The sequence below is a fragment of the Polypterus senegalus genome, chromosome 1, assembly GCF_016835505.1.
Source record: "Polypterus senegalus isolate Bchr_013 chromosome 1, ASM1683550v1, whole genome shotgun sequence".
NCBI lineage: Eukaryota > Metazoa > Chordata > Cladistia > Polypteriformes > Polypteridae > Polypterus > Polypterus senegalus.
Window position 1 is genome coordinate 100,817,549 of NC_053154.1, and position 27,586 is coordinate 100,845,134.

At 38.1% G+C, this 27,586-nt stretch overlaps 1 protein-coding gene across 2 annotated transcripts in view; it reads left to right on the top strand.

Moving 5' to 3' along the window:
* Positions 1 to 22,008, top strand: part of slc39a13 (solute carrier family 39 member 13) — a 49,190-nt gene extending 27,182 nt beyond the window's left edge. For both annotated transcript variants that reach the window (XM_039754178.1, XM_039754182.1), the window contains exons 5-10: positions 9,169 to 9,303; positions 9,561 to 9,650; positions 13,951 to 14,001; positions 17,571 to 17,703; positions 18,188 to 18,287; positions 18,770 to 22,008. In XM_039754178.1, the coding sequence (XP_039610112.1) occupies positions 9,169 to 9,303; positions 9,561 to 9,650; positions 13,951 to 14,001; positions 17,571 to 17,703; positions 18,188 to 18,287; positions 18,770 to 18,845 (585 nt within the window). In that variant the 3' untranslated portion in view covers positions 18,846 to 22,008. The remainder of the gene's footprint in view (positions 1 to 9,168; positions 9,304 to 9,560; positions 9,651 to 13,950; positions 14,002 to 17,570; positions 17,704 to 18,187; positions 18,288 to 18,769) is intronic.
* Positions 22,009 to 27,586: the final 5,578 nt, after the last annotated feature.

The window sequence follows — 27,586 nt, forward strand, 5'->3', positions numbered from 1 at the left end:
CAAAACTGACAATGTCATTTCTCAATGTAGTCTCCACCCTTCTCAATGCACTTGCGCCACCTGCCTGGAAGTGCCTGGATTACAGCAAAATAAAAGGTTTTGTCTTGTCCTCTCAACCACTCGTGCACCCGAGTTACTGTCAAACACTACATGCCGAGGGATACTACAGTCACTAGTGCAAGTTATTGTGACTTGCTGGAGACCAATGTGAAGCCTGCTATTCGATCCAAGCAGTGGGGACTGCTGTTTTAAGGAATCCTTTTGCTGCAAGACAAGGGCCACCCGCACACTGCTAAGAACAACAAGGCTTGTCTGAAGAAACTGAAGTTTGAGGTATTGCCACATCCTCCTTATTCGCCAGATTTGCACCGTGATTTCCACCTTTTTGGACCGCTAAAAAAAAAAACATATGGGTGTTCGTCTGTTCAAGACAGATGACGACGTGAAGAATGTGTATATATAGTATGAGTAGAAAAAATATATATACCATATATATAGTATGAGTAGAAAAAGACAACATGAATCTATTTGTTTGTTCTTTTTAATTAAATTATAACTAGCATGTTTAATTATTTGCATTGGTATTTTAGACTATGGCTAAACTTTTATTTTACTTTACTTCTACTGTCAAAAAATGTTAAGCTTTTTTCCACTGTACGATGAATCCTCTCTACAATATATATTTATTTCTTCTCTAACACCAATGCATATTAGAAACTGGTGTTTGAAAAGTGATTTTGGGAGTACTCCAAGTATGTAAGAAAAATCAAATAATATCTGTGTATTCCATAAAATAAGTGCTTTTTTGGTTTCCATCCTTGGTTTACTATAGTATATTGAATTAATGAAATTATTCCAAAGTGCCAGTGCCTAGTTGTCACTTTGGTTTTTTTCCTTACAGACCATCTGTTTTTTTATATTTTTGTAAATTCTAAAATAGAAGGAAAGAGAAGTTCATGCTTTACATTAAAGGACCGTAACTCCCCTCAGTCTAAAGCAAAGGTGTGGACAAGTTTCCCTTGAACCACCAGGCATTCACCAGTGAGCCATTTTTCCAGCCCTAACTCCAGAAGTAACTCCCAGTATTTTTTTTCAAGAAAGGTACACATAAGTTTATTTAGAACATTAATGAGCATCAAATAGTTCTTTGCCTTGGTCCTCCTCTTAGGGTTACATATAGCAAATTGTTTAATCAAAAGCATTTATAACCAGACATTATAGGTGAGACGATTGTAAATTCACACAAGAACGTACTGTTTGGACCATGGAGTAGAATCACTGTTTCTCCAGATAGGAAAAGGAGCACTTTTGGTGGTTTGGGCATGTAGCTAAGATGTCTACAGATGCCTTCCTCCAGAGGTGCATACGACTTAGTCAACTGATGGAAACCCAAGGTGATACACTGGAGGGTTTATGCATTTCTTACTATCCTGGAAGTGTCTGGATGGTCCTCTTGTAGGGCTGGAGGAAACATTAGGAGACAGGCAGGGCTAGTCAGCCCTAATCAGTATGTTACTAACATAAACCTTATGAGGAAAAATGGAAAGAAAATAAGGACGATAATAAATATGCCATGTTTTCAATACCAGTAAGAAAGGTGTAAGCTACAGGTATCTTGAATGTGTTTGAGAAGATGTAAATTATTTACCAGTAGAATATAATTCTGAGTTACACAGATTGGTTCATGTTCAACTAAATAAAAAATTCAGAAGTGCTGCTTCCACAAGACTGTGAAATACATTTTCTTCCTATGGAGTAGCAGACTAAGCCCTTTGAATAACTCAGGGAAGCACTTGAGTGCAGCATGTGTGTCTTCAAAAAAATTAATTGATGGAAAAGAAATTCAGCAGCTGCTGAACTGTTAAAAACAGCAAGTTGAAATCCCCAGGATTGACTTAATGGTGCACTTGGACAAAAATGCGGAAGGCTTTTGTGAAGGAAGTTCCCTTTCTAAAACCACCTACCTTCAAGCTGTTAAAGGCTTATACTATGAGCTCCCTAGAAACATTTATGTTTAAAGTAGTGTCTATTAGCCTAATGAGTTACACACTAAATAACATAACACGTTGATTTGCTTACCTCATTCCTGCTCTGCTCTAATGTAGTACAGCAGTGGTCAATCCCCACTTCAGGGAGTTATTTTAGCAGTGTCTGTACCTCTGAAACAATCTGCACTGCTACTGTTTGCTGATTATTTTTGTTGTTGTTTTTTGCAGCAAGGCCTCTTTGACTGGTCACATTATATTATTTCTCAGTCACTTCAGGTGGCTGAAGCTTTGATCACTGCAACTTGCATGCTCTTTGGTCAGCAATAAAGTGACAGCAGTCAAAAATGCATCCCACCTCTCCATCTAGTCTGTGTCATTAACAGCCAGTATAGTCTAACTGCTGCATTGCATATATTTATGAGTATGAGAACAGACCAGTACAAAAGCACAAATACAGTACAGTAATCCCTCCTCGATCGCGGGGATTGCGTTCCAGAACCCCCTGCGATAGGTAAAATCTGCGAAGTAGAAACCATATGTTTGTATGGTTATTTTTATATATTTTAAGCCCTTATAAACTCTCCCACACTGTTAACATTATTAGAGCCCTCTAGACATGAAATAACACCCTTTAGTCAAAAGTTTAAACTGTGCTCCATGACAAGACAGAGATGACAGTTCTTTCTTACAATTAAAAGAATGCAAACATATCTTCTCTTCAAAGGAGCGCAGTCAGGAGCAGAGAATGTCAGAGAGAGAGAAGCGTGACAGAAAAGCAAACAATCAAAAAATCAATACGTGCTGTTGGGCTTTTAAGTATGCGCACCGCGATAAAGCAGCCGCAAAGAAGGGAGCAATGTGAAGATAGTCTTTCAGCATTTTTTACAGGAGCGTCCGTATCTTCTAGACAAACAGCCTCTGTGCAAACAGCCCCTCTGCTCACACCCCCTCCATCAGGCGCAGAGAATGTCAGATAGCGTGAGAGAGACCAAGAAAGGCAAACAATCAAGCACCGATCGGGAGGCACATTATATATCATTGAGGAGTTTTATTTAATACTTAATACATGCTCTGATTGGGTAGCTTCTAAGCCATCCGCCAATAGTGTCCCTTGTATGAAATCAACTGGGCAAACAAACTGAGGAGGCATGTACTTTAAATTAAAAGACCCATTGTCCAGAAATCCGCGAACCAGCAAAAAATCTGTGATATATATTTAGATATGCTTACATTTAAAATCCGCGATGGAGTGAAGCCGCGAAAGTTGAAGCGCGATATAGCGAGGGATCACTGTAGACATGATTTGTTTTGGCATTAAATGCTACAAAAATGCCAAGCAGACATTTAAGGAGATTAAGCCGTGTGAATGAATATATACAGTATGAAATCACAGCCAACAAATGAAATGAGTAAACAACGTTTGAGAACTCTCAGAGCCAATTGTTTGTTTAAATTGAGTGAAAAGTCTAAGAACCCTACCTTCAGAGTAGTGCACTGAGTGTGAAATGCAGTAGAGTCTCACTTATCCAACATTCCATATTATCCGACGTCCCACCGCAAAAAAAAAAAAAATACATCAATCGGTAACAAGAACTGCAAGTTGCGAGCGTGAGCGTAGTCTATTTTTTGTTTCTCCAGACTCTACCGCAGCTAATTACAGTGGAACCTCGGTTTGCGAGCATAATTCGTTCTGGAAATGTGCTCGCAGCCCAAAGCTCTCGTACAGTATATCAATGCGAATTTCCCCATAAGAAATAATGGAAACTCAGATGATTTATTCCACAACCAAAAACTATTCATATAAAAATGATTAATATATAATATAAAATAAAAATAAATAAAGCAAATTAACCTGCACTTACCTTTTAAAAGAATCATGGCTGGTGTGAGTGAGTTTCTAAACTCTTGTGGGATTCCACCCAATGGGATAACACGCGGAAGAGTGTCCCAAAGCAATCGCAGTCTCCCAGCGCTGTAGGATTTCGCCATAGAGGCCAATCCGAAAAGATTGCGGACATGCTATAAGCGCCTGCCATCAATGGATGATACAAGGAACAAGGAACATTATAAATGTGCAGGGCACAGTATTACTTTCCCCCCGACGTCACAGCACAAACACACACGAAGTCACAATGCTGTAGTAAACAGTATACACTCGTACGGATGTTGACTATATGAGTGACGGAGTTAAGGCTCTAGAAACTGCAATTACATTGAGCAACAAGAAGAAGCTACAGGAATCAACATAATGATGCTGCAAAGATGGCGACACTTGACAGTGAAGAAACGGCACTCGTCAGGAAAGCAGACTACGATCAGAAATGTCTTTAAATCATCACAGGACTGAACTTTTTAAGTACAGTACATACTGTATTTAACTCCAGACAATTCTGTAACTAGGTTCATTTTTTCAGTTAATTTATTCTGTTGTTTTGTTGTAAAACATGATTATTAGGTTCATAATTTGTAAAATTATAACATAGTTTAATGTTTAATAGGCTTTTTCTTAACACCTGCCATTATCCAACATTTTCGCTTATCCGACATTCTGCCAGCCCGTTTATGTCGGATAAGCGAGACTCTACTGTAAAGTACAAAATCCCCAGAAAAATCTACAAAGCACTATATACTTAAAAGCTCATGTTCTCTTAAATATGTCCCTTGTATTTTATAAATTTAAAAGTGAACAGTGTTACTTTTAATAATTACACTCAACTTCTTCACCTTATTTATAAAATTAATGTTAAAGCAGTGCAATGGATTTGTGATGTTATGAAGCCGGAGAAGCAATCCTTGACATAGTTAATGTAAGCATTAAAAAAAAAAAGAGAGTTTTAAGACAAAAATACAAAAGTAACAATGGTGTTTCTAGAAGATGCCAAAAACTAAACTTTGACCAGGCTGAATTTAGAGCTGATACAATTTTATTATTATCATTTGTTGAGTGTAGTCGTTAGTAAGACCAGCTATGTTATATGGTTTGGAGATGGTGGCAGTAACGAAAAGTCAGGAGACAGCTGGAGATGAAAGAGTTAAAGATGTTAAGATTTGCAGAGGATGGACAGGATTAGAAATGAGTACATTAGAGAGAGACAAAGCCAGAGAGATGAGATTGCTATGGTTTGGACATGTGCAGAGGAGAGATGCTGAGTATATTGGGAGAAGGATGCGAAGGATAGAGCTGCCAGGGAAGAGGAAAAGAGGAAGGCCTAAAAGAAGGTTTATGGATGTGGTGAGAGAGGACATGCAGGTGATGGGTGTAACAGAGCAAAATGTAGAGGACAGAAAGATATGGAAAAAGATGATCTGTTATGGCGACCCCAAACGGGAGCAGCCAAAAGAGGAAAAAGAATTGTTAAGGGTCTGATGCAAGACTGAATTCTTCTGCACCGTCAAAAAAATATTTTTGTGTCAAATTATTATAAAAATGACACCATAAAAAATGTCTGCAGTTTAAGTAAGTTTAACTTTTTCTAAGCCACTACCATTTACCACACTTTGTTTTTAAAACGAAATATAATAGTGATTCAACTGAAGTATGAAAAATCTTATCTGTCGTATCCATGAAAATTCCTGAATCCAAGATTCAGCAGCTCCCAGCCCATTCAAACACCTTTCCTGCTTGAGCCAACCTGTTTACTTCGTATTCTTCTGAGAATTGTTCACTGCTGCATAATAGTTATGAGTGATGCTCATTTTCATCTACTCTTGAGACCTGTGAGCTTTAACACATTCATACTTTTTTGAAAAACTTTGCTTCCTAATTTAGGAAAGTAGATTTTTTTTCTTTTGCATATGTTGGAATGTTTTCACACAAAAATGTTCATAAGTCAGTGAGGACCAATTTTGATTTAACTTGGAAATAATGTATTGGTTTTCTTTAAGCTAAGTGTGTATTAAAGATGTCATTGTCGATGTACTGGACACTCTGTAATTCAGTTTAATCACTTGCAGCAAGAAAGAGTTAAATAAAAGTTGAGTGTGCTTCCTTAGTTAAACTCTATTAAAGGCTTTGATGCTAGTAAGTATTATGAGCACTAATTAATTTACATATGTGGAGGAAAAAATAATATATATATATATATATATATATATAAATATACTGTAAAAGGTGGATGCTGTAGTAATTTTTTATGGGTAATTGTCACAGAAGGTACAAAATAAAGTTTTGAAGTTAGACCTGTTTCATCTGTGTATAAACTTGAGAAATATAGTAAGAGGTTTAATTCATATTTGTTTATAGACATACAGTGGGTACGGAAAGTATTCAGACCCCCTTCAATTTTTCACTCTTTGTTATATTGCAGCCATTTGCTAAAATCATTTAAATTAATTTTTTCCTCATTAATGTACACACAGCACCCCATATTGACAGACAAAAAAAAAGAATTTTTGAAATTGTTGCAGATTTATTAAAAAGAAAACTGAAATATCACATGGTCCTAAGTATTCAGACCCTTTGCTGTGACACTCATATATTTAACTCAGGTGCTTTCCATTTCTTCTGATCATCCTTGAGATCACCTTCATTTGAGTCCAGCTGTGTTTGATTATACTGATTGGACTTGATTAGGAAAGCCACACACCTGTCTATATAAGACCTTACAGCTCACAATGCATGTCAGAGCAAATGAGAATCATGAGGTCAAAGGAACTGCCTGAAGAGCTCAGAGACAGAATTGTGGCAAGGCACAGATCTGGCCAAGGTTACAAAAAAATTTCTGCTGCACTTAAGGTTCCCAAGAGCACAGTGGCCTCCATAATCCTTAAATGGAAGACGTTTGGGACGACCAGAACCCTTCCTAGTGCTGGCCATCTGGCCAAGCCAGGGGAGAAGAGCCTTGGTGAGAGAGGTAAAGAAGAACCCAAAGATCACTTTGGCTGAGCTCCAGAGATGCAGTCAGGAGATGGGAGAAAGTTGTAGAAAGTCAACCATCACTGCAGCTCTCCACTAGTCAGGGCTTTATGGCAGAGTGGCCTGTCGGAAGCCTCTCCTCAGTGCAAGACACATGACAGCCCGCATGGAGTTTGCTAAAAGACACCTGAAGGACTCTGAGATGGTGAGAAATAAGATTCTCTGGTCTGATGAGACCAAGATAGAACTTTTTGGCCTTAATTCTAAGCAACAACCAGGCACTGCTCATCACTTGTCCAATACAGTCCCCACAGTGAAGCATGGCGGTGGCAGCATCATGCTGTGGGGGTGTTTTTCAGCTGCAGGGACAGGACGACTGGTTGCAATCGAGGGAAAGATGAATGCGGCCAAGTACAGGGATATCCTGGACAAAAACCTTCTCCAGAGTGCTAAGGACCTCAGACTGGGCCAAGGTTTACCTTCCAACAAGACAATGACCCTAAGCACACAGCTAAAATAACGAAGGAGTGGCTTCACAACAACTCTGTGACTGTTCTTGAATGGCCCAGCCAGAGCCCTGACTTAAACCCAGTTGAGCATCTCTGAAGAGACCTAAAAATGGCTGTCCACCAACGCTTACCATCCAACCTGACAGAACTGGAGAGGATCTGCAAGGAGGAATGGCAGAGGATCCCCAAATCCAGGTGTGAAAAACTTGTTGCATCTTTCCCAAGAAGACTCATGGCTGTATTAGCTCAAAAGGGTGCTTCTACTAAATACTGAGCAAAGGGTCTGAATACTTAGGACCATGTGATATTTCAGTTTTTCTTTTTTAATAAATCTGCAACAATTTCAAAAATTCTTTTTTTGTCTGTCAATATGGGGTGCTGTGTGTACATTAATGAGGAAAAAAATTAATTTAAATGATTTTAGCAAATGGCTGCAATATAACAAAGAGTGAAAAATTGAAGGGGGTCTGAATACTTTCCGTACCCACTGTAAATTGGGCTTTCCTGTTTTCTGACACAGCGAGTCAAACCAGCTTGCATCTTTTTAGCAAATCACTTAAGGACATCACTGGAACTTAAGGGGAAGTGTATTTAAGACTTCTGCACAAAAAGAGTTTTGGGAACAATCTACCAAGTCGTTTAGTTCAAGTGGAAACCTTGAGAAAATTTAAACGGCATCTGAATAAGATATTAGGACAGCTAGGTATTGGCTAACCAAATGAGCTTGGTGTGAATGCTTATCTCCTTTCGTTGATCACACTTCTTATGTTCTTTTGGTTAATGTGTACAGTTTCTTGGATATATATATATATTACAGCATGTACTGTAGTAGAACAAGTGGCATTATATTTCTAAATATCTGTCAATAAATGTGAAAGAGGTGCACCACTGATCTATATTTTGGCCTGGCTTCTTCTTGCAGCAGTTTTTCATATAACTAGTAATGTATTTTTGTCTTTTGACATCCTTTTTGTCCTTATTGTTAAGATTTCATTTTTTGTCCTTATTGTTAAGATTATCACATCTACAGAGCTGTCTTTTAAAAGGCTACTTGATCTGTTGGCCAGCTAGCTTCTCCTACCTTTTTGACACAAGTTCATAAGAAATTAAAAACCTACCATTCACATGTCTCTGCCACAGGTTTGCGTTTTTTGAGGAAGCTGTGCCCTTGAGGCTTTGGTTTTCTTCAAGATTAATTACATTCCTGTAGCTTTTGCTTTCATATTTTCACTGTTATTGGGTTTTTGGTGTATTCTGTGGAAAGGCTTGGTGACACAGTTGTTTGTAGATCCAGATCATTAATTTTGCACCATGTGATTATCTATGTAGATGTCTGCTTACCTTGTTACTATGTGTGGTTTTTCTTCCACATCCACAAAAATGTGTGCATAACAACTTAGCCTTATTACTAGCATTTGCAAAACATTTTAATCACAACTGGTACATGCTTATGGTTTGGGGAGTATCCAGCTGGATGTCATGATGTGAAACTAGTCTCACTAACCCTAGTTATAACTTAAATTATAGAGGCACATGTCAAGATCCCAAGTAATATCTGGAGAAAAAAAAGTTGTCAAAGGACTTCACTAATTTTGAGGACTTCACTAATTCACATTCAGATTAATAGCATCTAAATTAAATACATGAACTGATATTTAGCAAAAATGTAGATTTTATGTGGTTCTCTTTCTGATCATCTGATCTTTTGTAAAGTGAAAGCAAAAAAAGAATATTTTTTTCTTCAAAAAGAACAAATGTATTATTTCATTTTTAAAGTATTTTAATGTGAAAGATCATAATTTTTCTTTTATTTTAGAGTTCTTTGGTTCATGAGAACAAGCTTGGTAATGGAATGTACCCAAGGACTGCTGTTCGGTACAATGGAGTCTGTGACAGCTCCACTGTAAAAGTAAAAAACATGAACCTTCAGCAACCGGCAATTAAAATAAAGGTGAGTTGCTTATACCTGAATCTGCTGTAGATGTGCTGATAGTTACACCAATGTGCATGCCACACATTAATGATGATGCCTTCAGTTATATTGCCTTCTGCTCTCTCAGTGTCTCGGAGCCAAGTAGGTAAAATGCTACCAAACGCATTGGTAATTTTCTTGGTGCAGCATGCATTACCTTGCCATTTCATTTTACTGCCTCTGGTTATGGTATTCCTTTCTGATCTTTAAATGATGTCCTCATTGTGACTCCACAGACAAGTGGCTACTTGAACCTTCTGGCCAATTGCATCGATAACTTCACACATGGCCTGGCTGTTGCAGGAAGCTTTCTTGTAAGCAGAAAGGTGAGTCTGGTAACTAATACCCTCCAAAGTGTTTACACCGCCCATTTTCTGTATGCCCCTCTCCGCACTAGTGATGAGCAAACCCTGTTCACTTCACTATGAGTTCAGCGAAATCACAGAAATGTTTAGAAACTTTGTTGGGTTCAGCAAAATGCATTGAAGTTGGTGTGGAAGGAGGAACTGAACTACTTCTGAGTAGATTATAATTTTTTTTTATCTTCAGTATTTGTGGAGATGTTTTGCGCTTTTTTCTTCCATCAAAAAAATAGAAAAGCCTTGTAAATAGTAATAAATATATTGTTATTATTTCACAGGGTCTCGTGTTTTCAAAATCTGGGATTTGAAATGCAAAATCTATCAAAACTAAATTCAATCGTTAGTGTTTATTTTTGTAAGAATTTATTGGCTTGACTTGGTACTGTGTAGAGTGGCTAATTTTCCTTATATGGATCTGGTACATTTCTGGCAGCACTTGCAGATCAGTTCGCGCTATTCTCTACCAGCACTTCTCTGTTTGAATTTTGGAGCACCAGCAGACAATGTATTGTGACACTAGGGGTTGCTGTTGCCCCGTGTAACCCGCAGACAACACGTCCAGACACCAGGTAAAAGTACAATAAATAATATTAATTTCTTCAATAATGTGCACAAAGCACCTCCACCTCCACAATACACAATAAATCCTCCTCTCCACCCAGCAGCTCTGTCGCACTTCCTCCCAACTCCGGCTCAGTCTGCTGGGTTTCCCACATTCCTTTAAATAGTCCTTGACCCGGAAGTGCTTCTGTCCTTCAGTCCATGTGATTCCATAGCACTTTCGGGTCAGATGAAAACTCTTCTTTTTCTTCAGCCCGGAAGTACTTCAGTTCTTCCTTCCCCATGACTAGGGAGTACTTCCAGGCTATAGGAAAATAGAAATTCCTGTGCTTGCCTGCAGCATCACCCAATGGCACCCATGGCACCCAGTGGGGCTTTGAAGTAGAACTCAATTTCCCACTATGCCCTGCGGGAATCTGGGGCACCTCCATGCTGCAGGGAGTACTCCATCTAGCGGCCTGGGGGTGCTGGCCAGGATAAACTGCTGGCCACTTCTCACAGTATGTATATTTGTGCATACCAACCCGTACTGGCACACCCAGAGAGCCTGTGATACGAGGAATCTGCATTATGTATTTGGAGGCCTGTGCCTGATCTGTGCTACATTGTGAAGAGCATAACATGCTAATCCAGCAGTGATGATACAAAATACAATGAATCTATGTAGAGCAACCAAGTATTTTCATAATATTCTCAATATGGTCAGCTGATGTTCCCCTAAAATGAAAATACTGCTAGATTTATTTTTTTTAAATGCATGCAGGTTGTGACATCTTACAGAACTAGTGACGTCATGTATGCATGAAGCTTATCGTGCAACAATGTAAATGTGACATGGAGTACGCTTATAATACCCATGCATGAAAGTTCTGCACATGGCTGCTACAGCTCTTTGATGTCATTCTGACCTGACAAAGCATCATGGGGCACTGGTGAAAAAATGTTTGTTTAAGCCAGCTGCACTGCAAATTTGCAAACAAAGTCACTAGTCAACACCATGTATTTGCTGCGAGAAACGTTTTGGCAAATTTCACTGATCAACACTACTCCACTCTTTATCAGAAAAATACATATTAGAAATAATTGACTTGGATCAAATTTGATAAGTGGCAATTGTAGCAGATAATATGTGAATAGGATGGTAGCAGGCTTTTGCACACAGTTGTTCAAGCCCCATGAGTGTATTGAGCTGTGGTGATGAACAGAAGTCTTGAAGTTATATCACAGACATTTTCACATTGGTCCTCCGTCTTCTTTGTGTTTCTGGTTGTTGCAATCTAAAGGTGAATTCTGTATGATTTCTTGCATTTTTATAGTTTGAAGAACTTCTTTGTTTTTTAATTTTCCCTTTTGTGTGGAAAAAGTGCTACTTCCCGAATTAATCAAAACCTTGTCCATGACATTAGCTGCCACAACAATCTTACTTTGCAGTAGGAATTGTATAGTAAATGTGCACTAAAAAATGTTCAGTTTTAGTTCATTTAGTTAACTTTTGATTTAGTTTAGTTGGAATTCCTTTCAATTCAGTTCATTTCCACTTAAAATCCCAGTGTGCTGTCTGGCAATTACACATACATAATTCTAATACAGTTTTAAATTATATACGAGAATAACATAAGGCAGTGTTTCCTAACCTCGGTCCGGGGGGCACACTGTGGCTGCAGGTTTTTGTTCCAAGCAGCTTCTGTTTTTAATTGGACTCCTGGGCTAATTAAGTGAACTGTTATTTCCCAAGTTCTGTGTTTTGGGAGCAATATAGAAATTAGAAAACTAAGTTTGGTTAAAAAATATATATACATATATATTAAATTAAAATGTACCAAGCAATTATATGAGAATAATGTATTTTTTTCTTTTTAACAATATTTTCATCTTGATTTTCATTCTACTTTTCCAGGTGTTCTAATTGTTTAATTAATCCATTATTTACTAATTAGTGGGTCTGATGCTAAAGTAGTTGCAGCCTTTAATTATTTGGTGGTGTTTGCTAGCGTGTCTGCTCTGCTTTTTTTTAATTGTCATTAATAAGATACAACAAAGGGGAAAAACTGCACAGAGAAATGGCAAAAGATAATGAAATCAACAAAAGAAAGTTAAGCATTTAAATCTATAGCAAAAGCAGAAATATTTCTAAATGTCTTATAAATGTAAAAATCATGCTGTTGTGCTTTTCTGAATGTAGATAAAAGAAAAATAATCCCAGCTAATTAAATGAGATCAGTGTTATCAAGTGTTGTCACTGATTAGGAATCTAAAAAACCTGCAGCCACAGTGGGGTCCACAGGATGGAGTTTGGGAAACCCTTACATAAGATAATATTGAAACTCTGGAATGTGAAAACAGCATGCAACAAATAAAAATGTATATAAAATATAATAAATATTTTTAAATACCAATGAAAGTTTTCAAGAAAAACTTTAGAGTGGTAGGTTGAGTTCCCAGGTCTAACTGGAAATACTTTGCTAACATAAAAGACAACCATTTATAACTTTAAGTTCATTGGGTGTTTTCCAGTAGCTTCTCTGATCAATCAGGCTGTCAATTCCAAAGGACATCTTAATCTAGATAGAGTCTGGTGCCATTTATCTTTTACTAATGAATAATTCTCTTAACTGTACTTGAAATAATATTTTATATATTTATATACCTCTAACCCATGCCTTTGCACATCCCTCCCCCTCAATGTTTAATGCTGTAACTTTATTACTGCGTTGACTTATGATACCCAGCAGATGGAACCTACAGGAACTGCAGAAATTATCCTCAAATTATGTAAATCACCTCAATTTGCCACAGGTCGGCAATTAATGTGGTGTGTGATTTTTTGAAAGTGATTAGTTATATCTGGACTAATTTGGTATTGCTATAACAGGAATATTTTTCCACTTGGAAATTGTAAAGAAGGGTGTGTAGATTCATTGCAAAATATGTTTCAGCGCATTTTAATTTTAAGCAAATTTCATGTCTTGTTCAGCCCTAACGCATTCCTGTAAATCACAGCAAATATAAACTTTTGAATCAATCACTGCATTTTTAGCACTGCATAATCACATTTTGAAAGCAAATTTAGTTGGGTCAAACACCTCACTTAAAATAATTAATTGAAATCTAGCTCCACAGAAATTTTGCTTATTTTGGATTTTGTTTATATTGCTTCTTTATGCCAGTCATTTTGTTCTCAAATATGATTTGACCATTATGTGATAAATAATATAATTATCTGATCTTTGGGGAAAAAAATAACGAAAACACAGGCATAAACACCAAAGCAGGAAAGCTTTTACTGCCTCATTATAATATGTATCTATCTGTCTATCTACAGTATATATCTGTGAAACTAACGATCTGAGTGACCATTTTTGTTTTTGAAATCCAGTGTTTTTTCTAGTGCTTCCCTCCCCAGTCTTTTGTAACATAACTATTCAAAAGCATCCCATACAATTTAGTAGTCCCTTACTACTACTTATTATGTTAAACTCCACTGTGGCATGCTTCAACCATGTAAGGTGATTATTACAGGATAATGGAGAGAACAGTTCTGCTCTTAAAGCATTGTTACAATGGTAATGGGGATGGGGGGTTCCTGACAAGACCCAGTGGTTTAATCATTTTCTGAAAGCAGGCACTTGAAGTTAAATAATGTGACCATAAATTCTGTGTCATACACAGTACTCTCATAAGAATAATCTTGTTGTTTTTTCAGGTTGGCTTTCTGACAACATTTGCAATTCTCCTTCATGAAATACCCCATGAGGTAAGTGTATTTCTTTATTTTCCTTCTGCGTGAGTCATCTGCAGTGTAGTACATCACCAGTGCCTCTAGTTGCTCAGACATCTGAGGAAAGTTTGCATTTCTGTATCTGTTGCCACAAATGTGGACAGTAAGAGACTATTTTCACTGGCTGCATCATATCCTGGTATGGCACCTGTTCAGCTCAAGATCGTCATCATCATCATCAAAGCTGCAGAGGGTGGTGAAGGTGACACAGGGTATTACCAGCACTGACTACTTTCTATTCAGAACCTACAACACACTTTGCTTTAGAAAGGCAAATAGTATAATTGAAGAAGTTCGCCATCCTGCACAGCCGTTTTTCTCACACCTTTTTTTTCAGAAAAGGATGCACTGGCACTCACACGAGTAGATCCTGAGACTGTTTCTATCCACAGATTGTAAAGGTACTGAATAGCCAATCCTATTAACAAATATTGTAACATAACAAGCACTTCATATTATGGGAGCACTGGTACCATTTTCACCGCTGATGTGAAATAATTAATGAATGCAGTAAACTGATACCGAATACTGAACATAACCTTCTTTTAGAAAGAAAAGAATACTGCATTTTCAAAGTCAAATATATGAGAACAATATCATTTTATTTCATATGCCAAAATGAATTAAACCTATGGCTGTTAGGTGGTAAAGGGGGCCAGCATGACTAGGCTGTGGTGGGCAATTTAGCCTGGACATCTGGATACACCCTACTCTTTACTAAGGATGCCTGGGGATCTTTTATGACCAGGTACTTGGTTTTATGCCTCATCTGAAGGATGGGACCATTTTTACCAGCACAGTGTCCCCGTCACTGCACTGAGATCCACATTCAAATCACAGTGTAAGTGCCCCCTGCAGGCCTCACCAACTCCTCGGCCAGCAGCAACCCAAGCTTTTCCTAGATGGTCTCCCATCCAAGTATTGGCCGGGCCCAAACATGCTTAGCTTTAGGTGGATGACCTGTTCTGAAGTGCATGTAATTTGGCTGCTGTCTTTGCTAAAATGCAATAACAATTCAGCTCTGTCACAGTTCAAACTGTTTCTGCTCTTAGCTATAACTCATGAAGCTGCACTAAAAAGCTCTTTGTTGACCTCACTTGTACACAGTTCTGACAGAATCTGTCCTGCTAAAGTAGGCAAGGACCAGTCATGGTCTATCTGAAGTGCAACTGGTAGAGAAGTAAAGGATTTGAAACACCATTGGGTGGTATGTGCAAAATTAAAGCTAGCAGAAATTGGCACATTGCAATTAAATTAATTGCTCTACATTTATTTTTATATTAAATTACTTTTTTTTGTTAATTGGCTTCACAATGTAGTGCCTGCTCAGTCATTAGTGGCATCTCCACATGTCGTTTTTCTGTATTCAAAATATTAGTATTCATTTTGCTGCACTAAGTGTACCTTTAGCAAATGACAGTGTCAACTACAATTACATAAAGCTGATTAGAGAGATTTGGAACTTTTTAATTTAATTTTAATTTTATTTCAAATACTAAAGTGGTGTGTGAAATAAGTTCAGATATGCAGCAACTTCAAATTAGTATGTCACAGCTCTGCTGAAAATAAACTTTGTACTCCGATCAACCCAGCACAAAGACAATACACATAAAGAAAACTCACCGGTATGTGACCACTCACCGGTATGGGGATTGTTTTGTTCTGTCTTAAGCTGTTCCACGACTATAAAATTTCACCGTTTTTCATATGTGAAGTAGACTCTGGTCACTTACTTCTTTAATTTAAGCTATCTTACAGTTTCTACTTTATATGTTTTGCAACCAGTTGTAGCTGACTGACCTTCAAGGCCAATTTGTTTTTAGTGCTCAAAAATAGCCATGTAATGGAGTTTTACGTAGGTGGTAATATCGGACTAATACAAGTACTGACGAGAGTATTAGTGAATCTAATTTGTCTGTTTATATATATATATATAGAGAGAGAGAGAGAGAGAGAGAGAGAGAGAGAGAGAGAGAGAGAGAGAGAGAGAGAGAGAGAGAGAGAGAGAGAGAGAGAGAGAGAGAGAGAGAGAGAGAGAGAGAGATATTTATATATACATACATACGCACACACACAGGGTGGTCCAGATCTAATTATGCAGATCCAGATTGTATATCTTATTGTATATATATCGTATATATATGTGTGTGTGTGTATGTGTGTGTATATATATATCCTTCTATATAAAAGCGGTCGGGATTGTCCTTCCGTCCCGTGAGTGGAAAGCGTAGCAGTATTCCGCTTATCACAGACTTACTACTTGCAGCTTGAGGTACGAAGCGACATGATGTGAGCAGAGTTCTGGTGCTCCCATCGTTCCCTTGCTTTTGTGCGCGATGCGCTGGAAAAATAGACAAAATTATGTCTCTAGAAATAATTCATGTTGATGGAGTACAAATGCCTCACCGCGTAGTAAATATCGGGGGGTTCAAAAGGGCGACCTCAATATAGAAAAAAAGTTTAAATTTCATCACAAAAATAACAGAAACTACGAATATTAAAGTAATACCGCTCAAATGCAATATAACAAATTAATGAGTTTGTATAAAATACCAAATTGATCTACATATTGAATTGTCTTAAGAAGTGGTCAACTTAAAAGTCGGTCGCCTTAAAAGGCGGGTCAGCCTAGTATATATATAAAAATGTGTGTGTGTGTTTTATGTATGTACATAAAACAAATAAATACATTTAATATAAATATATATTATGTGTATAAAACCAAATTCCTTTAAAAAAAAAATATATATATATATATATACACATAACTTGCATGCTATGTATACCTTTATGTGCGTCTGTGTGCATCTTTCTTGGAATTGTATTATTGGCAGCTATTCTGAGGACACATACAAGTAAGAATTTCATTGTGCTTGTAGACTATTATATGTACACCAGGGAAGCAAGCCTCCCTGACCCCTTGACCTTCAGCTAACTAAATCACCTAAATACAAACATTGCTGTTATGAATAGGTAATTTTTTTAATAGTTTTCTCTTGTGAAAGAAAGTTTACTCGATCAAAAATCAAAAACATGACTTTCTTGATATTAAAAGCCATGACTTTCTTGATATTTTAGTTTATAACTTAAAAACGGAATAAGAATCTTAAAATCTAACAACATCACATTAAAGTTTGATAAATTCTGAAAAGAATGATACCAAACATATACTGTATATGTAGGACTTAAAGTAAGCTCGATTTAAAGTGTGACAAAAAATGTGTCATAAAAACATCACATAAAATCGTTGCACTTTTAGGCTTAGGATATTATATAGAGAGAGAGAATAGATAGGACACTAAACCAGAACTTAACTGTAATCCATGTGGAATGCCAAATTGACTACAAGACAGAAATGACCCTGGTGTGAGAACCAGTTCATTTCAGAGAACAGAAAACATTAAAATATTCAGAGAATTGCTTTGTGAGTATTGTGATCCATGTCTGGTGATTTTATGATTACACCAAATGTTGTTTTTTCCCTGCTTTGACGCATACATTTTAGTGTTGGCTGTACAGTCTGATTTTTTTTTTTTTTTTTTTAGGTGGGAGACTTTGCCATTCTTCTGAGGGCAGGATTTGATCGTTGGAGTGCTGCAAAGATGCAGCTTTCTACAGCTTTTGGAGGCTTGTTGGGAGCTTGCTTTGCTCTGTGTGCTCAGTCTCCCAAAGGAGCAGGTATGGAGGCACATTTGTTAGTTACTGGGTAGAGGGGGTGTTTTATTATAGGAGTCCTACTTTTCTGCAGATTTTCATGCAGAAGGATGTTTGTATATCATGTCATGGAACTTCGTGCCCAGTCCATTAATACACTGAGGTCCCACATGTCTTCTCATGTTAAGTTTTATGTATAGGAAAGTTGCAGTTTGAGATTTAGAGCTGGGAATAAAACACTTGGGAATAAAAATGTTTTTTCTTTTTGTTATTGGTGACAAAACAGCCAGTCAAGCAGGTAAAATGTGTACAATCATTTTGTTCTCCATATTAAACGGGAGGATAAAAGGTATTTTCTAAAGGGCACAGGTCAAATCAGCAAATGGATAAGAGGAAGATTGTAATGGATATTAATAAAACATTTATGAAACGTAGGGGCTACACTCTGCTGCATGGTCTGTTCTTGTAAGGGTGTTTTATTGTTATGTTTGTTTTTTTCTTCCCCCAGAGAACAGCACAGCTTGGATTCTTCCCTTTACATCTGGTGGCTTTCTTTACATTGCTTTGGTTAATGTGGTACCTGAGCTACTTGAGGAATCCAATCCCAGGTGAGTGTCTGGTCAGTGGCTTTCCACTATTCGTAGGGTTTCTGGCTCTGACTCTCATGAGTTGAAGCAGTCAGGTGAATATTTAGCACATCTCCTGTTTATTTAGTCTTTGGTGCATTGGCTCGGAATCGGCAGTTAACCAATGCCACACTGTGTGCTTTACAGATGGGAAATCATGCAATAAACGTTCAGGATGGAGATATGTCACATTCAGTCTGTGAGACTGTTGCCAGGATGAGGGTTTTGCTAGTCAAATATTAAATGCAAATGAATAAGAGGACAGTAGGTTTTACCTGCTGGAGGTTACGGCAGCTCTAATTGTTTGATAATGCAAATTTTACATTGGTATCTTGTGCATTTTTGTGGTGTCACTGCTTGCATGGATATTCCCAGACAATGGTGTGTTTTTTTGGTGTGGATTAGGTTACTGGAGGCCGTGGTGATTGATAACCCCCCATTATTTGGTTGTCTCTCCCCAACAGGAGTTCTCTACAGCAGGTGCTGCTGATGTGCAGTGGAATAGCTGTCATGATTCTGATGTCTGCAGTAGTTGAGTGACCTTCTTTGCCCGGCCACTTTTCCATTCAGTGATCAGAGCCTAGCCTGGTTGGAAGAGAGGGCTACATATTGTGTAACTGAAACTGTGACCAAGAAAGGTACAGAAGGCTTCCAGTGCCAAAGAAAGTGTTAGTCGGATCCCGAAATGGAGCGGCTGATGCAGCTGCTTGATATTTATTTATAAAATACTGTAGCCTCTTTGTTTGAGAAGGTTTCATGGCAGAAGCAAACAACGGTTCTTCCCCAGCTCACGTAAACACATCAAGGTCATTGGAATTCTGTCATTCAGAATGTCATGCTCAAAACAATCCAACTCCTGCATTAGTCGGAAGAATTTCCTTGACATCAGCCATGAATGTGGCAACCTACTTTCCAAAATCAAATGACTAGTAGTGGTGCACATAAATGAACATATATGCAGTATCTGTAGTGAACTATTCATGACATTACAGTTATATTTTTCTTTCTTTTTAATGTAATTTTATCTCGCGCTTCTGTTAAATGTCCAGAAAGCTGCTTCTCAGAATGCTTGTCCGTAAGTACAGCAGAGCAGTTGTTTGGGTTTCCACTGACTTGTTTGAAGTTTCATTTTGCATTTACATTTTATACAGCTTTAGAATCGTGGCTATAAGTGCAGTAGTTTTCACCCTAGCACTTTGTCCTAGCTGTTTATTGTGTAAATTTCTTTGTCGAGGTTTAGCATTTCAAATTTCACACGTTTACTCACCACTACAACATGCAGTGCTTAGCAGGGCTGTACATTTCACTGGCTCCCACTCACATTCTCGCTGCAGCTGTCTCTCTTTTGTCCCAAATTCAAATGTGCTTTATAGACGGACAGACATTATTGTGGACAATGACATCAAAGCATTAATACTTTAATATCCACAGGAATATTTGCATATAGTGTCTACCTTGCACTCTCTTATCTTGTAATTTATAGCTCTCATCCCCCTTTTTTTTTGCTGCTTTTTTTTTTTTTTTTTTACTCAAAAAGTCTTATTAGAATAAAGAGATCGGTTAACACTTAGTATTTCCAAAGACTTGTGCACTAAGACAATGTAGTTTTTACATATAGTACAGAACAATTTGTATCAATAAAAATGCCTTATGTTTATAGCAATAAATCCGTATGTCAAATTAAAGTTCAGGCCCTCACGCTGAGCTCTTGCTAGCTTCTCTTTTTTGACATGTAGCTGCCCATCCGGTCGCCTCGAGCCATGTGTGATTTTTTTTTCTCCCATTAACACCTGCTTCTCGATGACTGTGATGCCTCCTTTCCAGATATCTAGAATATTCTTTGTTAGCTCATTTCAGAAATTAAGCTACTCAAACTGATAGTCTTTTTTTTTTCTTTCCAGTACTAACTCATTAAACTGGACATTTATTTCAGCTCAAATGGATGCTACCAGCATTTTAAAATATGAGTGACATGACCCGATTATAATGCAGGCCAGGCTGTATCTGCAGATTGGCAAAATCAAGTCCTGCCTGCACCACATAGCCCTTGCTACCCGAGTGGATCCCATACAGTCCTTCCTAGCAGTGGACACTGGAAAGCAGATGTCCTTTTTAACTGAAACTGCTACTACCAAGGTTAAACAGAAACCTGCAGACAATATGAACTTCACACCAAAGAGGCCTTTTTTTGCCAAACAGTAGCTGCGCTTCTAAAACTGGTCCTTTTCTATTTGGTGCGTTCCCATCATATATCAGTGCTAATGTGGTAATGAAAGCATTGCTTCAGTCTGTTCATTTTCTGGTGCAATCTAGGACAATCGAAACTCTGCTATTAGCTCTACCTTTTTTAAAGTACATGTCACTTTAAATTCGGAAAACTCATTTGGAAGACACAAGGTCCATGAAAGCGTAAGTGACATCTTCTGTTCTTTGTCATAGTAGCTTTAGTAGCCATACCTTTCCTGACTATAATAATCTTTGTGCCAGCTATTTACAGGAGTATACCACAGCAGCGAATTAATGGACTTTATGTGGTGGAAAATGTCCGAACGCACAGTTACCCTTGAAAGTCTTTGTGGCACTATTGTGTGGCTGCTAGAGATTATTTTAATAGTTACTGGGTTGTTTCATTATTATAAGATCTGCATCAGACTTTAGCAGCCTTCTCCTCCTCGATGGTGTGTTATTTTCGTCAAAGGCCTTGTCCTCAATCTGACAGAGGGTTGAGTATATGCTGACAAAAGGCTGCATGCCAATCAGAAAAGAAAGAACCTGCACACTACACTAAATTGAAATATATTTATTTTATTACCAAAGATAGCATATATTTTGAAAAGGTAAAGAAGTATTATTTATTTTTAATATTCCAAGCTGAATCATGACAGGTATCAAGTGAAAAGTGGACCTTCCACCTCTTCACTCCACCTCTTGTACCCTGCTGTGTCTACTGGAAAGTCTTGTTTTGGGATCCTGAAGACATACCAGCCTCTCATACCGTAGGTAGAACCCACTTTCAGGTCAGCTCTATGAGGGAGATTATTGCAAAAGTACATTTAAAATTCTCCATGCTCAGTATCTGAGAGATTCCCACTTGTATATCTTCACTACATGTTGGCTCTGTCAGGCACCTGCTTCAGGGCAGTGGTGACCTGTTGGGTATCAAAGGGTCTGTGACTTACTGGCACCACAGCTGCTACCCTAGCTGCAGCATGGCTTCTGTATATTTGCCTCTGCCTCTCCCAGTTTCTGACATTTGGGTCTTCTTTAACATACAACTTTGCTCTTGTAGCAATAACTCTGCATGACCTGTTACACTGTGTGAGGACACTTGGCCCTCATTTTTGGATAGATTGTGCGCCTCTTGGCTGATTGTGAGGAAAGCTGTGCAGAAGGACATTCTTGGATGGTGTTGCAGTGATGTGAAAATGAGACATTCAAGCTTCTCATGCATTGGGTCTTGAAACATGTTATTCAAATTGCTCACTTTTTTTTTCTTTTCAATTTTATGGGTGATCTTGAATAAATGCAGAATGTCCAGTTGCACAATATTCCACCAAACAGTCACCAGTAGCACAGTCTTCATTTTCTGCACTTTCTAGAGGTCCTATTTTACATATAAGATATTTTGAAAGCTCTTGTATGTATGCTGCCTTTGTAAATATTTTGCATGGCGTATATTTCAATAAAATAAGCATATGTATTACTTGTCAGGTATCTTTTTTTCATTGTGACTATTGATATGTGTAAAAATATTGACCTTGCCCTTGAAAGTGAGTGTTTTTGCATCTTGGGTAGTGCAGTCTCCTTCTGGACTTTTATGAGATGTGGCGGGTAAGATGTGCATGACTTTCTGTTTCATACCCAAGGCATCCTTGAGCAGAGCATACTTCAAATGGTGTAAAGCAGATTATGACGGACGTCTAGTCTCCCTCATCAGAGCTGTTGACACAGAGACGGAGAAAGTAAGAGAGTTACAGAAATGTCTCCATCATTAATGATGCTTAAATACGACCTTACTACTTACCCTATGGAGGCCGGTGATCATTTGTGGGAAAAGTCTGCTGGAACAACTGGGATTTGCACATTGTGTTTTTTTTCCAAACAGATACCCAAGATTGTCATTTCTGTGTTTAGCTGATATTAAGGTAACTGCAGAAGGTGATTTTGATAACGGCTGTATGACTGGATTGCCAAAACAGGACCCCTTAGCTTATATGGAGGTGCCATTTTCGGTAAATTCTTTTACAAAAACAGGGGCTCCATTTTGCCTTCCATCACTGCCTGTCAGATGTTTATTGGCCATTGCTTTTTCCTGAACTTTTGAAATTTTGGAGCAGTCGGTCTAACCTTACCTCCACAGAGTCTTAGTGCTGCTGCCTTGCTGGTCAATCCTATTAGAACATTAGAACAATCTAGACGAGAACAGGCCATTCAGCCCAACAAAGCTCGCCAGTCCTATCCACTTAATTCTTCCAAAACACCATCAAGTCGAGTTTTGAAAGTCCCCAAAGTCTTACTGTCTACCACACTACTTGGTAGCTTATTCCAAGTGTCTATCGTTCTCAGTGTAAATAAAAAGTTCCTAATGCTTGTGCATAATTTACCCTTAACAAGTTTCCAACTGTGTTCCCGTGTCCTTGATGAACTCATTTTAAAATAACAGTCTCGATCAGCTGTACTAATTTCCTTCATAATTTTAAACACTTCAATCATGTCACCTCTTTATCTTCTTGTGGTTAAACTGAAAAGGCTCAGCTCTTTTAATCTTTCCTCATAATTCAACCCCTGTAGACCTGGAATCAGCCTAGTCACTCTTCTCTGGACCTTTTCTAGTGCTGCTATGTCCTTTTTGTAGCCTGGAGACCAAAACTGCACACATTACTCAAGATGAGGCCTCACCAGTGCGTTATAAGGGTTGAGCATAACCTCCTTGGACTTGTACTCCGCACATCATGTTATATAACCTAACATTCTTTTACCCTTTTTAATGGCTTCTGAACACTGTCAAGAAGTTGAAAACATGGAGTACACTATGTCGCCTAAATCCTTCTCATAAGGTGTACGTTTGATTTTCAGACTTCCCATTGTGTATTCAAACCTAACATTTTTACTTCCTATGTGTAATACTTTACATTTACTGACATTAAATTTCATCTGCCCAAGCCTGTATGCTGTCCAAGTCCTTCTATAATGATTTAGCAGATTCCAGATTATCTGACAATCCTCCAATCTTGGCATTATCTTCAGACTAAACCAGCTTGTTACTTATATTCCTATCTAAATCATTATATATATATATATATATATATATATATATATATATATATATATATATATATATATATATATATATATATATATACACACACACACACACAGTGGGATGCAAAAGTTTGGCCAACCTTGTTAATAGTCATTATTTTCCTGTATAAATCGTTGGTTGTTACGATAAAAAATGTCAGTTAAATATATCATATAGGAGACACACACAGTGATATTTGAGAAGTTTATTGGATTTACAGAAAGTGTGCAATAATTGTTCAAACAAAATCAGGCAGGTGCATAAATTTGGGCACCACAAAAAAGAAATGAAATCAATATTTAGTAGATCCGCCTTTTGCAGAAATTACAGCCTCTAAACGCTTCCTGTAGGTTCCAATGAGAGTCTGGATTGTGGTTGAAGGTATTTTGGACCATTCCTCTTTACAAAACATCTCTAGTTCATTCAGGTTTGATGGCTTCCGAGCATGGACAGCTCTCTTTAACTCACACCACAGATTTTCAATTATATTCAGGTCTGGGGACTGAGATGGCCATTCCAGAACGTTGTACTTGTTCCTCTGCATGAATGCCTTAGTGGATTTTGAGCAGTGTTTGGTCGTTGTCTTGTTGAAAGATCCAGCCCGGCGCAGCTTCAGCTTTGTCACTGATTCCTGGACATTGGTCTCCAGAATCTGCTGATACTGAGTGGAATCCATGCGTCCCTCAACTTTGACAAGATTCCCAGTCCCTTCACTGGCCACCCAGCCCACAGCATGATGGAACCCCCCCCATATTTTACTGTAGGTAGCAGGTGTTTTTCTTGGAATGCTGTGTTCTTTTTCCTCCATGCATAACGCCCTTGTTATGCCCAAATAACTCAATTTTAGTTTCATCAGTCCACAGCACCTTATTCCAAAATGAAGCTGGCTTGTCCAAATGTGCTTGAGCATACCTCAAGCGGCTCTGTTTGTGCTGTGGGCGGAGAAAAGGCTTCCTCTGCATCACTCTCGCATACAGCATCTCCTTGTGTAAAGTGCGAATGGTTGAGCGATGCACAGTGACTCCATCTGCTGCAAGATGATGTTGTAGGTCTTTGGTGCTGGTCTGTGGGTTGACTCTGACTGTTCTCACCATTCGTTGCTTCTGTCTATCCGAAATCTTTCTTGGTCTGCCACTTGAGCCTTAACTTGAACTGAGCCTGTGGTCTTCCATTTCCTCAATATGTTCCTAACTGTGGAAACAGACAGCTTAAATCTCTGGGACAGCTTTCTGTATCCTTCCCTAAACCATGATGGTGAACAATCTTTGTCTTCAGGTCATTTGAGAGTTGTTTTGTGACCCCATGTTGCTACTCTTCAGAGAAAATTAAAGGAGGAGGGAAACTTACAATTGACCCCTTAAATACTCTTTCTCATTATAGGATTCACCTGTGTATGTAGGTCAGGGGTCACTGAGCTTACCAAGCCAATTTGAGTTCCAATAATTAGTTCTAAAAGTTTTGGAATCAATAAAATGACAACGGTGCCCAAATTTATGCACCTGCCTGATTTTGTTTGAACAATTATTGCACACTTTCTGTAAATCCAATAAACTTCTCAAATATCACTGTGTGTGTCTCCTATATGATATATTTAACTGACATTTTTTATCGTAACAACCAACGATTTATACAGGAAAATAATGACTATTAACAAGGTTGCCCAAACTTTTGCATCCCACTGTATATATATATATATATATATATATATATATATATATATATAATTGCACTGAGCCCTGTGGAACACCACTCTTAACATCAGCTAATTCTGAATAAGGTTCCCCGGTGGTGCAGTGGTAGTGCTGCAGCTTTGCAGTAAGAAGACTGTGGAAGATTGTGGGTTCGCTTCCCGGTTCCTCCCTGTGTGGATAGTGCTTTGAGTACTGAGAAAAGCGCTATATAAATGTAATTAATTATTATTATTATTAAACCATCACCCTCTGCTTCCTGTGTCTGAGCCAATTCTGCACCCATCTACAAACATCACCCTGAACTCCCACTTCTTTTATTTTGACACCCAACCTCTCATGTGGCACCTTATCAAATGCTTTCTGAAAGTCCAGATAAATAATATTATAAGCTCCACTTTGATCGTATCCTTTTGTTGCCTCCTCATAGAATTCCAGCATGTTAGTAAAACACGACCTCCATCTTCTGAACCCATGCTGACTGTTCAGAATAACTCCTGTCCTTGCCATGTGTTGCTCAATCTTATCCTTAATAATCCTTCCATTAATTTTCCTGTGATGCATGTTAAGCTTACTGGCTTATAGTTGCTTGAATCTGCCCGGTCAACCTTTTTATATAATGGGATGATACTTGCCATTTTCCAGTCCTTCATAATTTCTCCATTGTGCAGTGACTTCCCAAACATATGTGTCAAGCATTTATATACAGTATGTACTCTCTAGCCTCCTTAAGAACTCGAGGGTAACTATTATCTGGTCCTGGTGATTTGTTTGATTTCAGCCTATTTAATCTGAGCAGCACTTCTCCCTCTACACATCCCTCAGTACCTCCTTAGTAGTCCTGTTTACCACTGGGAGGCTATCCACTTACTCACTTGTGAAGACCTCAGGAAAATGCAAGTTTACAGTGCCTGTTATTTCATTGTCTGTATCTTAAAATTCTCCTTTACTATTCCTGATACATTTCACCTCCTCCTTGACTGTTCTTTTACTACTAAAATCCTGAAAGAATCTCTTAGGGTCGTCTTTCGCCTTATCTACTATATTCCTCTCCAGATGTCTTTTAGCCTCCCTGATATCCTTCTTAATGGTTGCCCTCATGTTCTCATGTGCCCTTCTACTCATTTTGGAGTTGTTAGTCTTATACGCCTTAAGTGAATCTTCTTTTTCCTTTGCAGCTTCCTTTTTAACTCTGTTAACCCACTGCAGAGTTTGTTTTTGTAAATTTCCTATTAATTCCAAATTTACGTATGTACCTGTCCTGCATTCCATGTAAAACTGTGTGTGTACATGGCTGTGTGGAATGTGGATGTTGTCCTGCTTTTCTCCAGATACTCCAGTTGTATTCTGTGTTTGTGAATGAGTGTGCTCCACTGTAAAGTTACTTCCCTTCCAGGGTTGGTTCCTGACTTGCTCCTGAAGATTCCAGAAGAGGCTCCAGACCCCCCTTACCCTTATTTGGATTAAATAGGTCAAACGATTAAGAGGTGGCCATTGAACGCAGTAAAAATACTTTATAAAGAAAAGCAAGCAGTTTAGACAGTAAGAAAAGCAACTCGATCGAAATGAGAACATGGAAACCTGAGTGTAGTAAAACCAACCTTTTGGAATATTTTGAAAAAGAAAACACTGGTGTATGTGGCAACTGGGTCACATAAGAAAAACAATGTGAAAAATGATTAGAGCTGTGAATAAGAACTGTAAAACAACTGTCACTGAAATCAGCAGCAACAGCCACAGCACAGGGGTGACAAGATCACAATCTGCAGTTCACAGAAGGCTTCAGCAGCACAATTGTAAAGGCAGCATTGCATGGTGGAAGCCTCTCATCAGCACTAAAAACAGTAAAGTCAGATTCGAATTTGTCAAAGCACAGAATGAATCTGTCAAGAGGAAAGCTGAGGTAGAGATGAATGCGAGAGGTCAAAGTAGCAGGACTGAGTGCACTGCAGGAGAGGGGCATAGCTTTGGAAAGCTACTCGGAACTTTAACAAATTCCTTAATTTACTGAATAACAAATCTTTTTTAAATTAATTTTATTGTAATCATTCCATACAAATCGATCACTTTTTACAAAAAATAGGATTGAGAATAAATCGGAATTTTTTTTTCTGTAAGAGAAAAATCTTAAGACAGAGGAAATCTTTTGTTTGCAGACATATTCGGTCTGTTTCATTCTGATGCTCAAAGTTTACATCGGTGAAGAACAGGAGCCTTACAATTGGCCTCCACCAGTGAATCATTCAAGTCACTGATGCATTTTGGGGATAAAACTCCTATAGTTAGTGGAG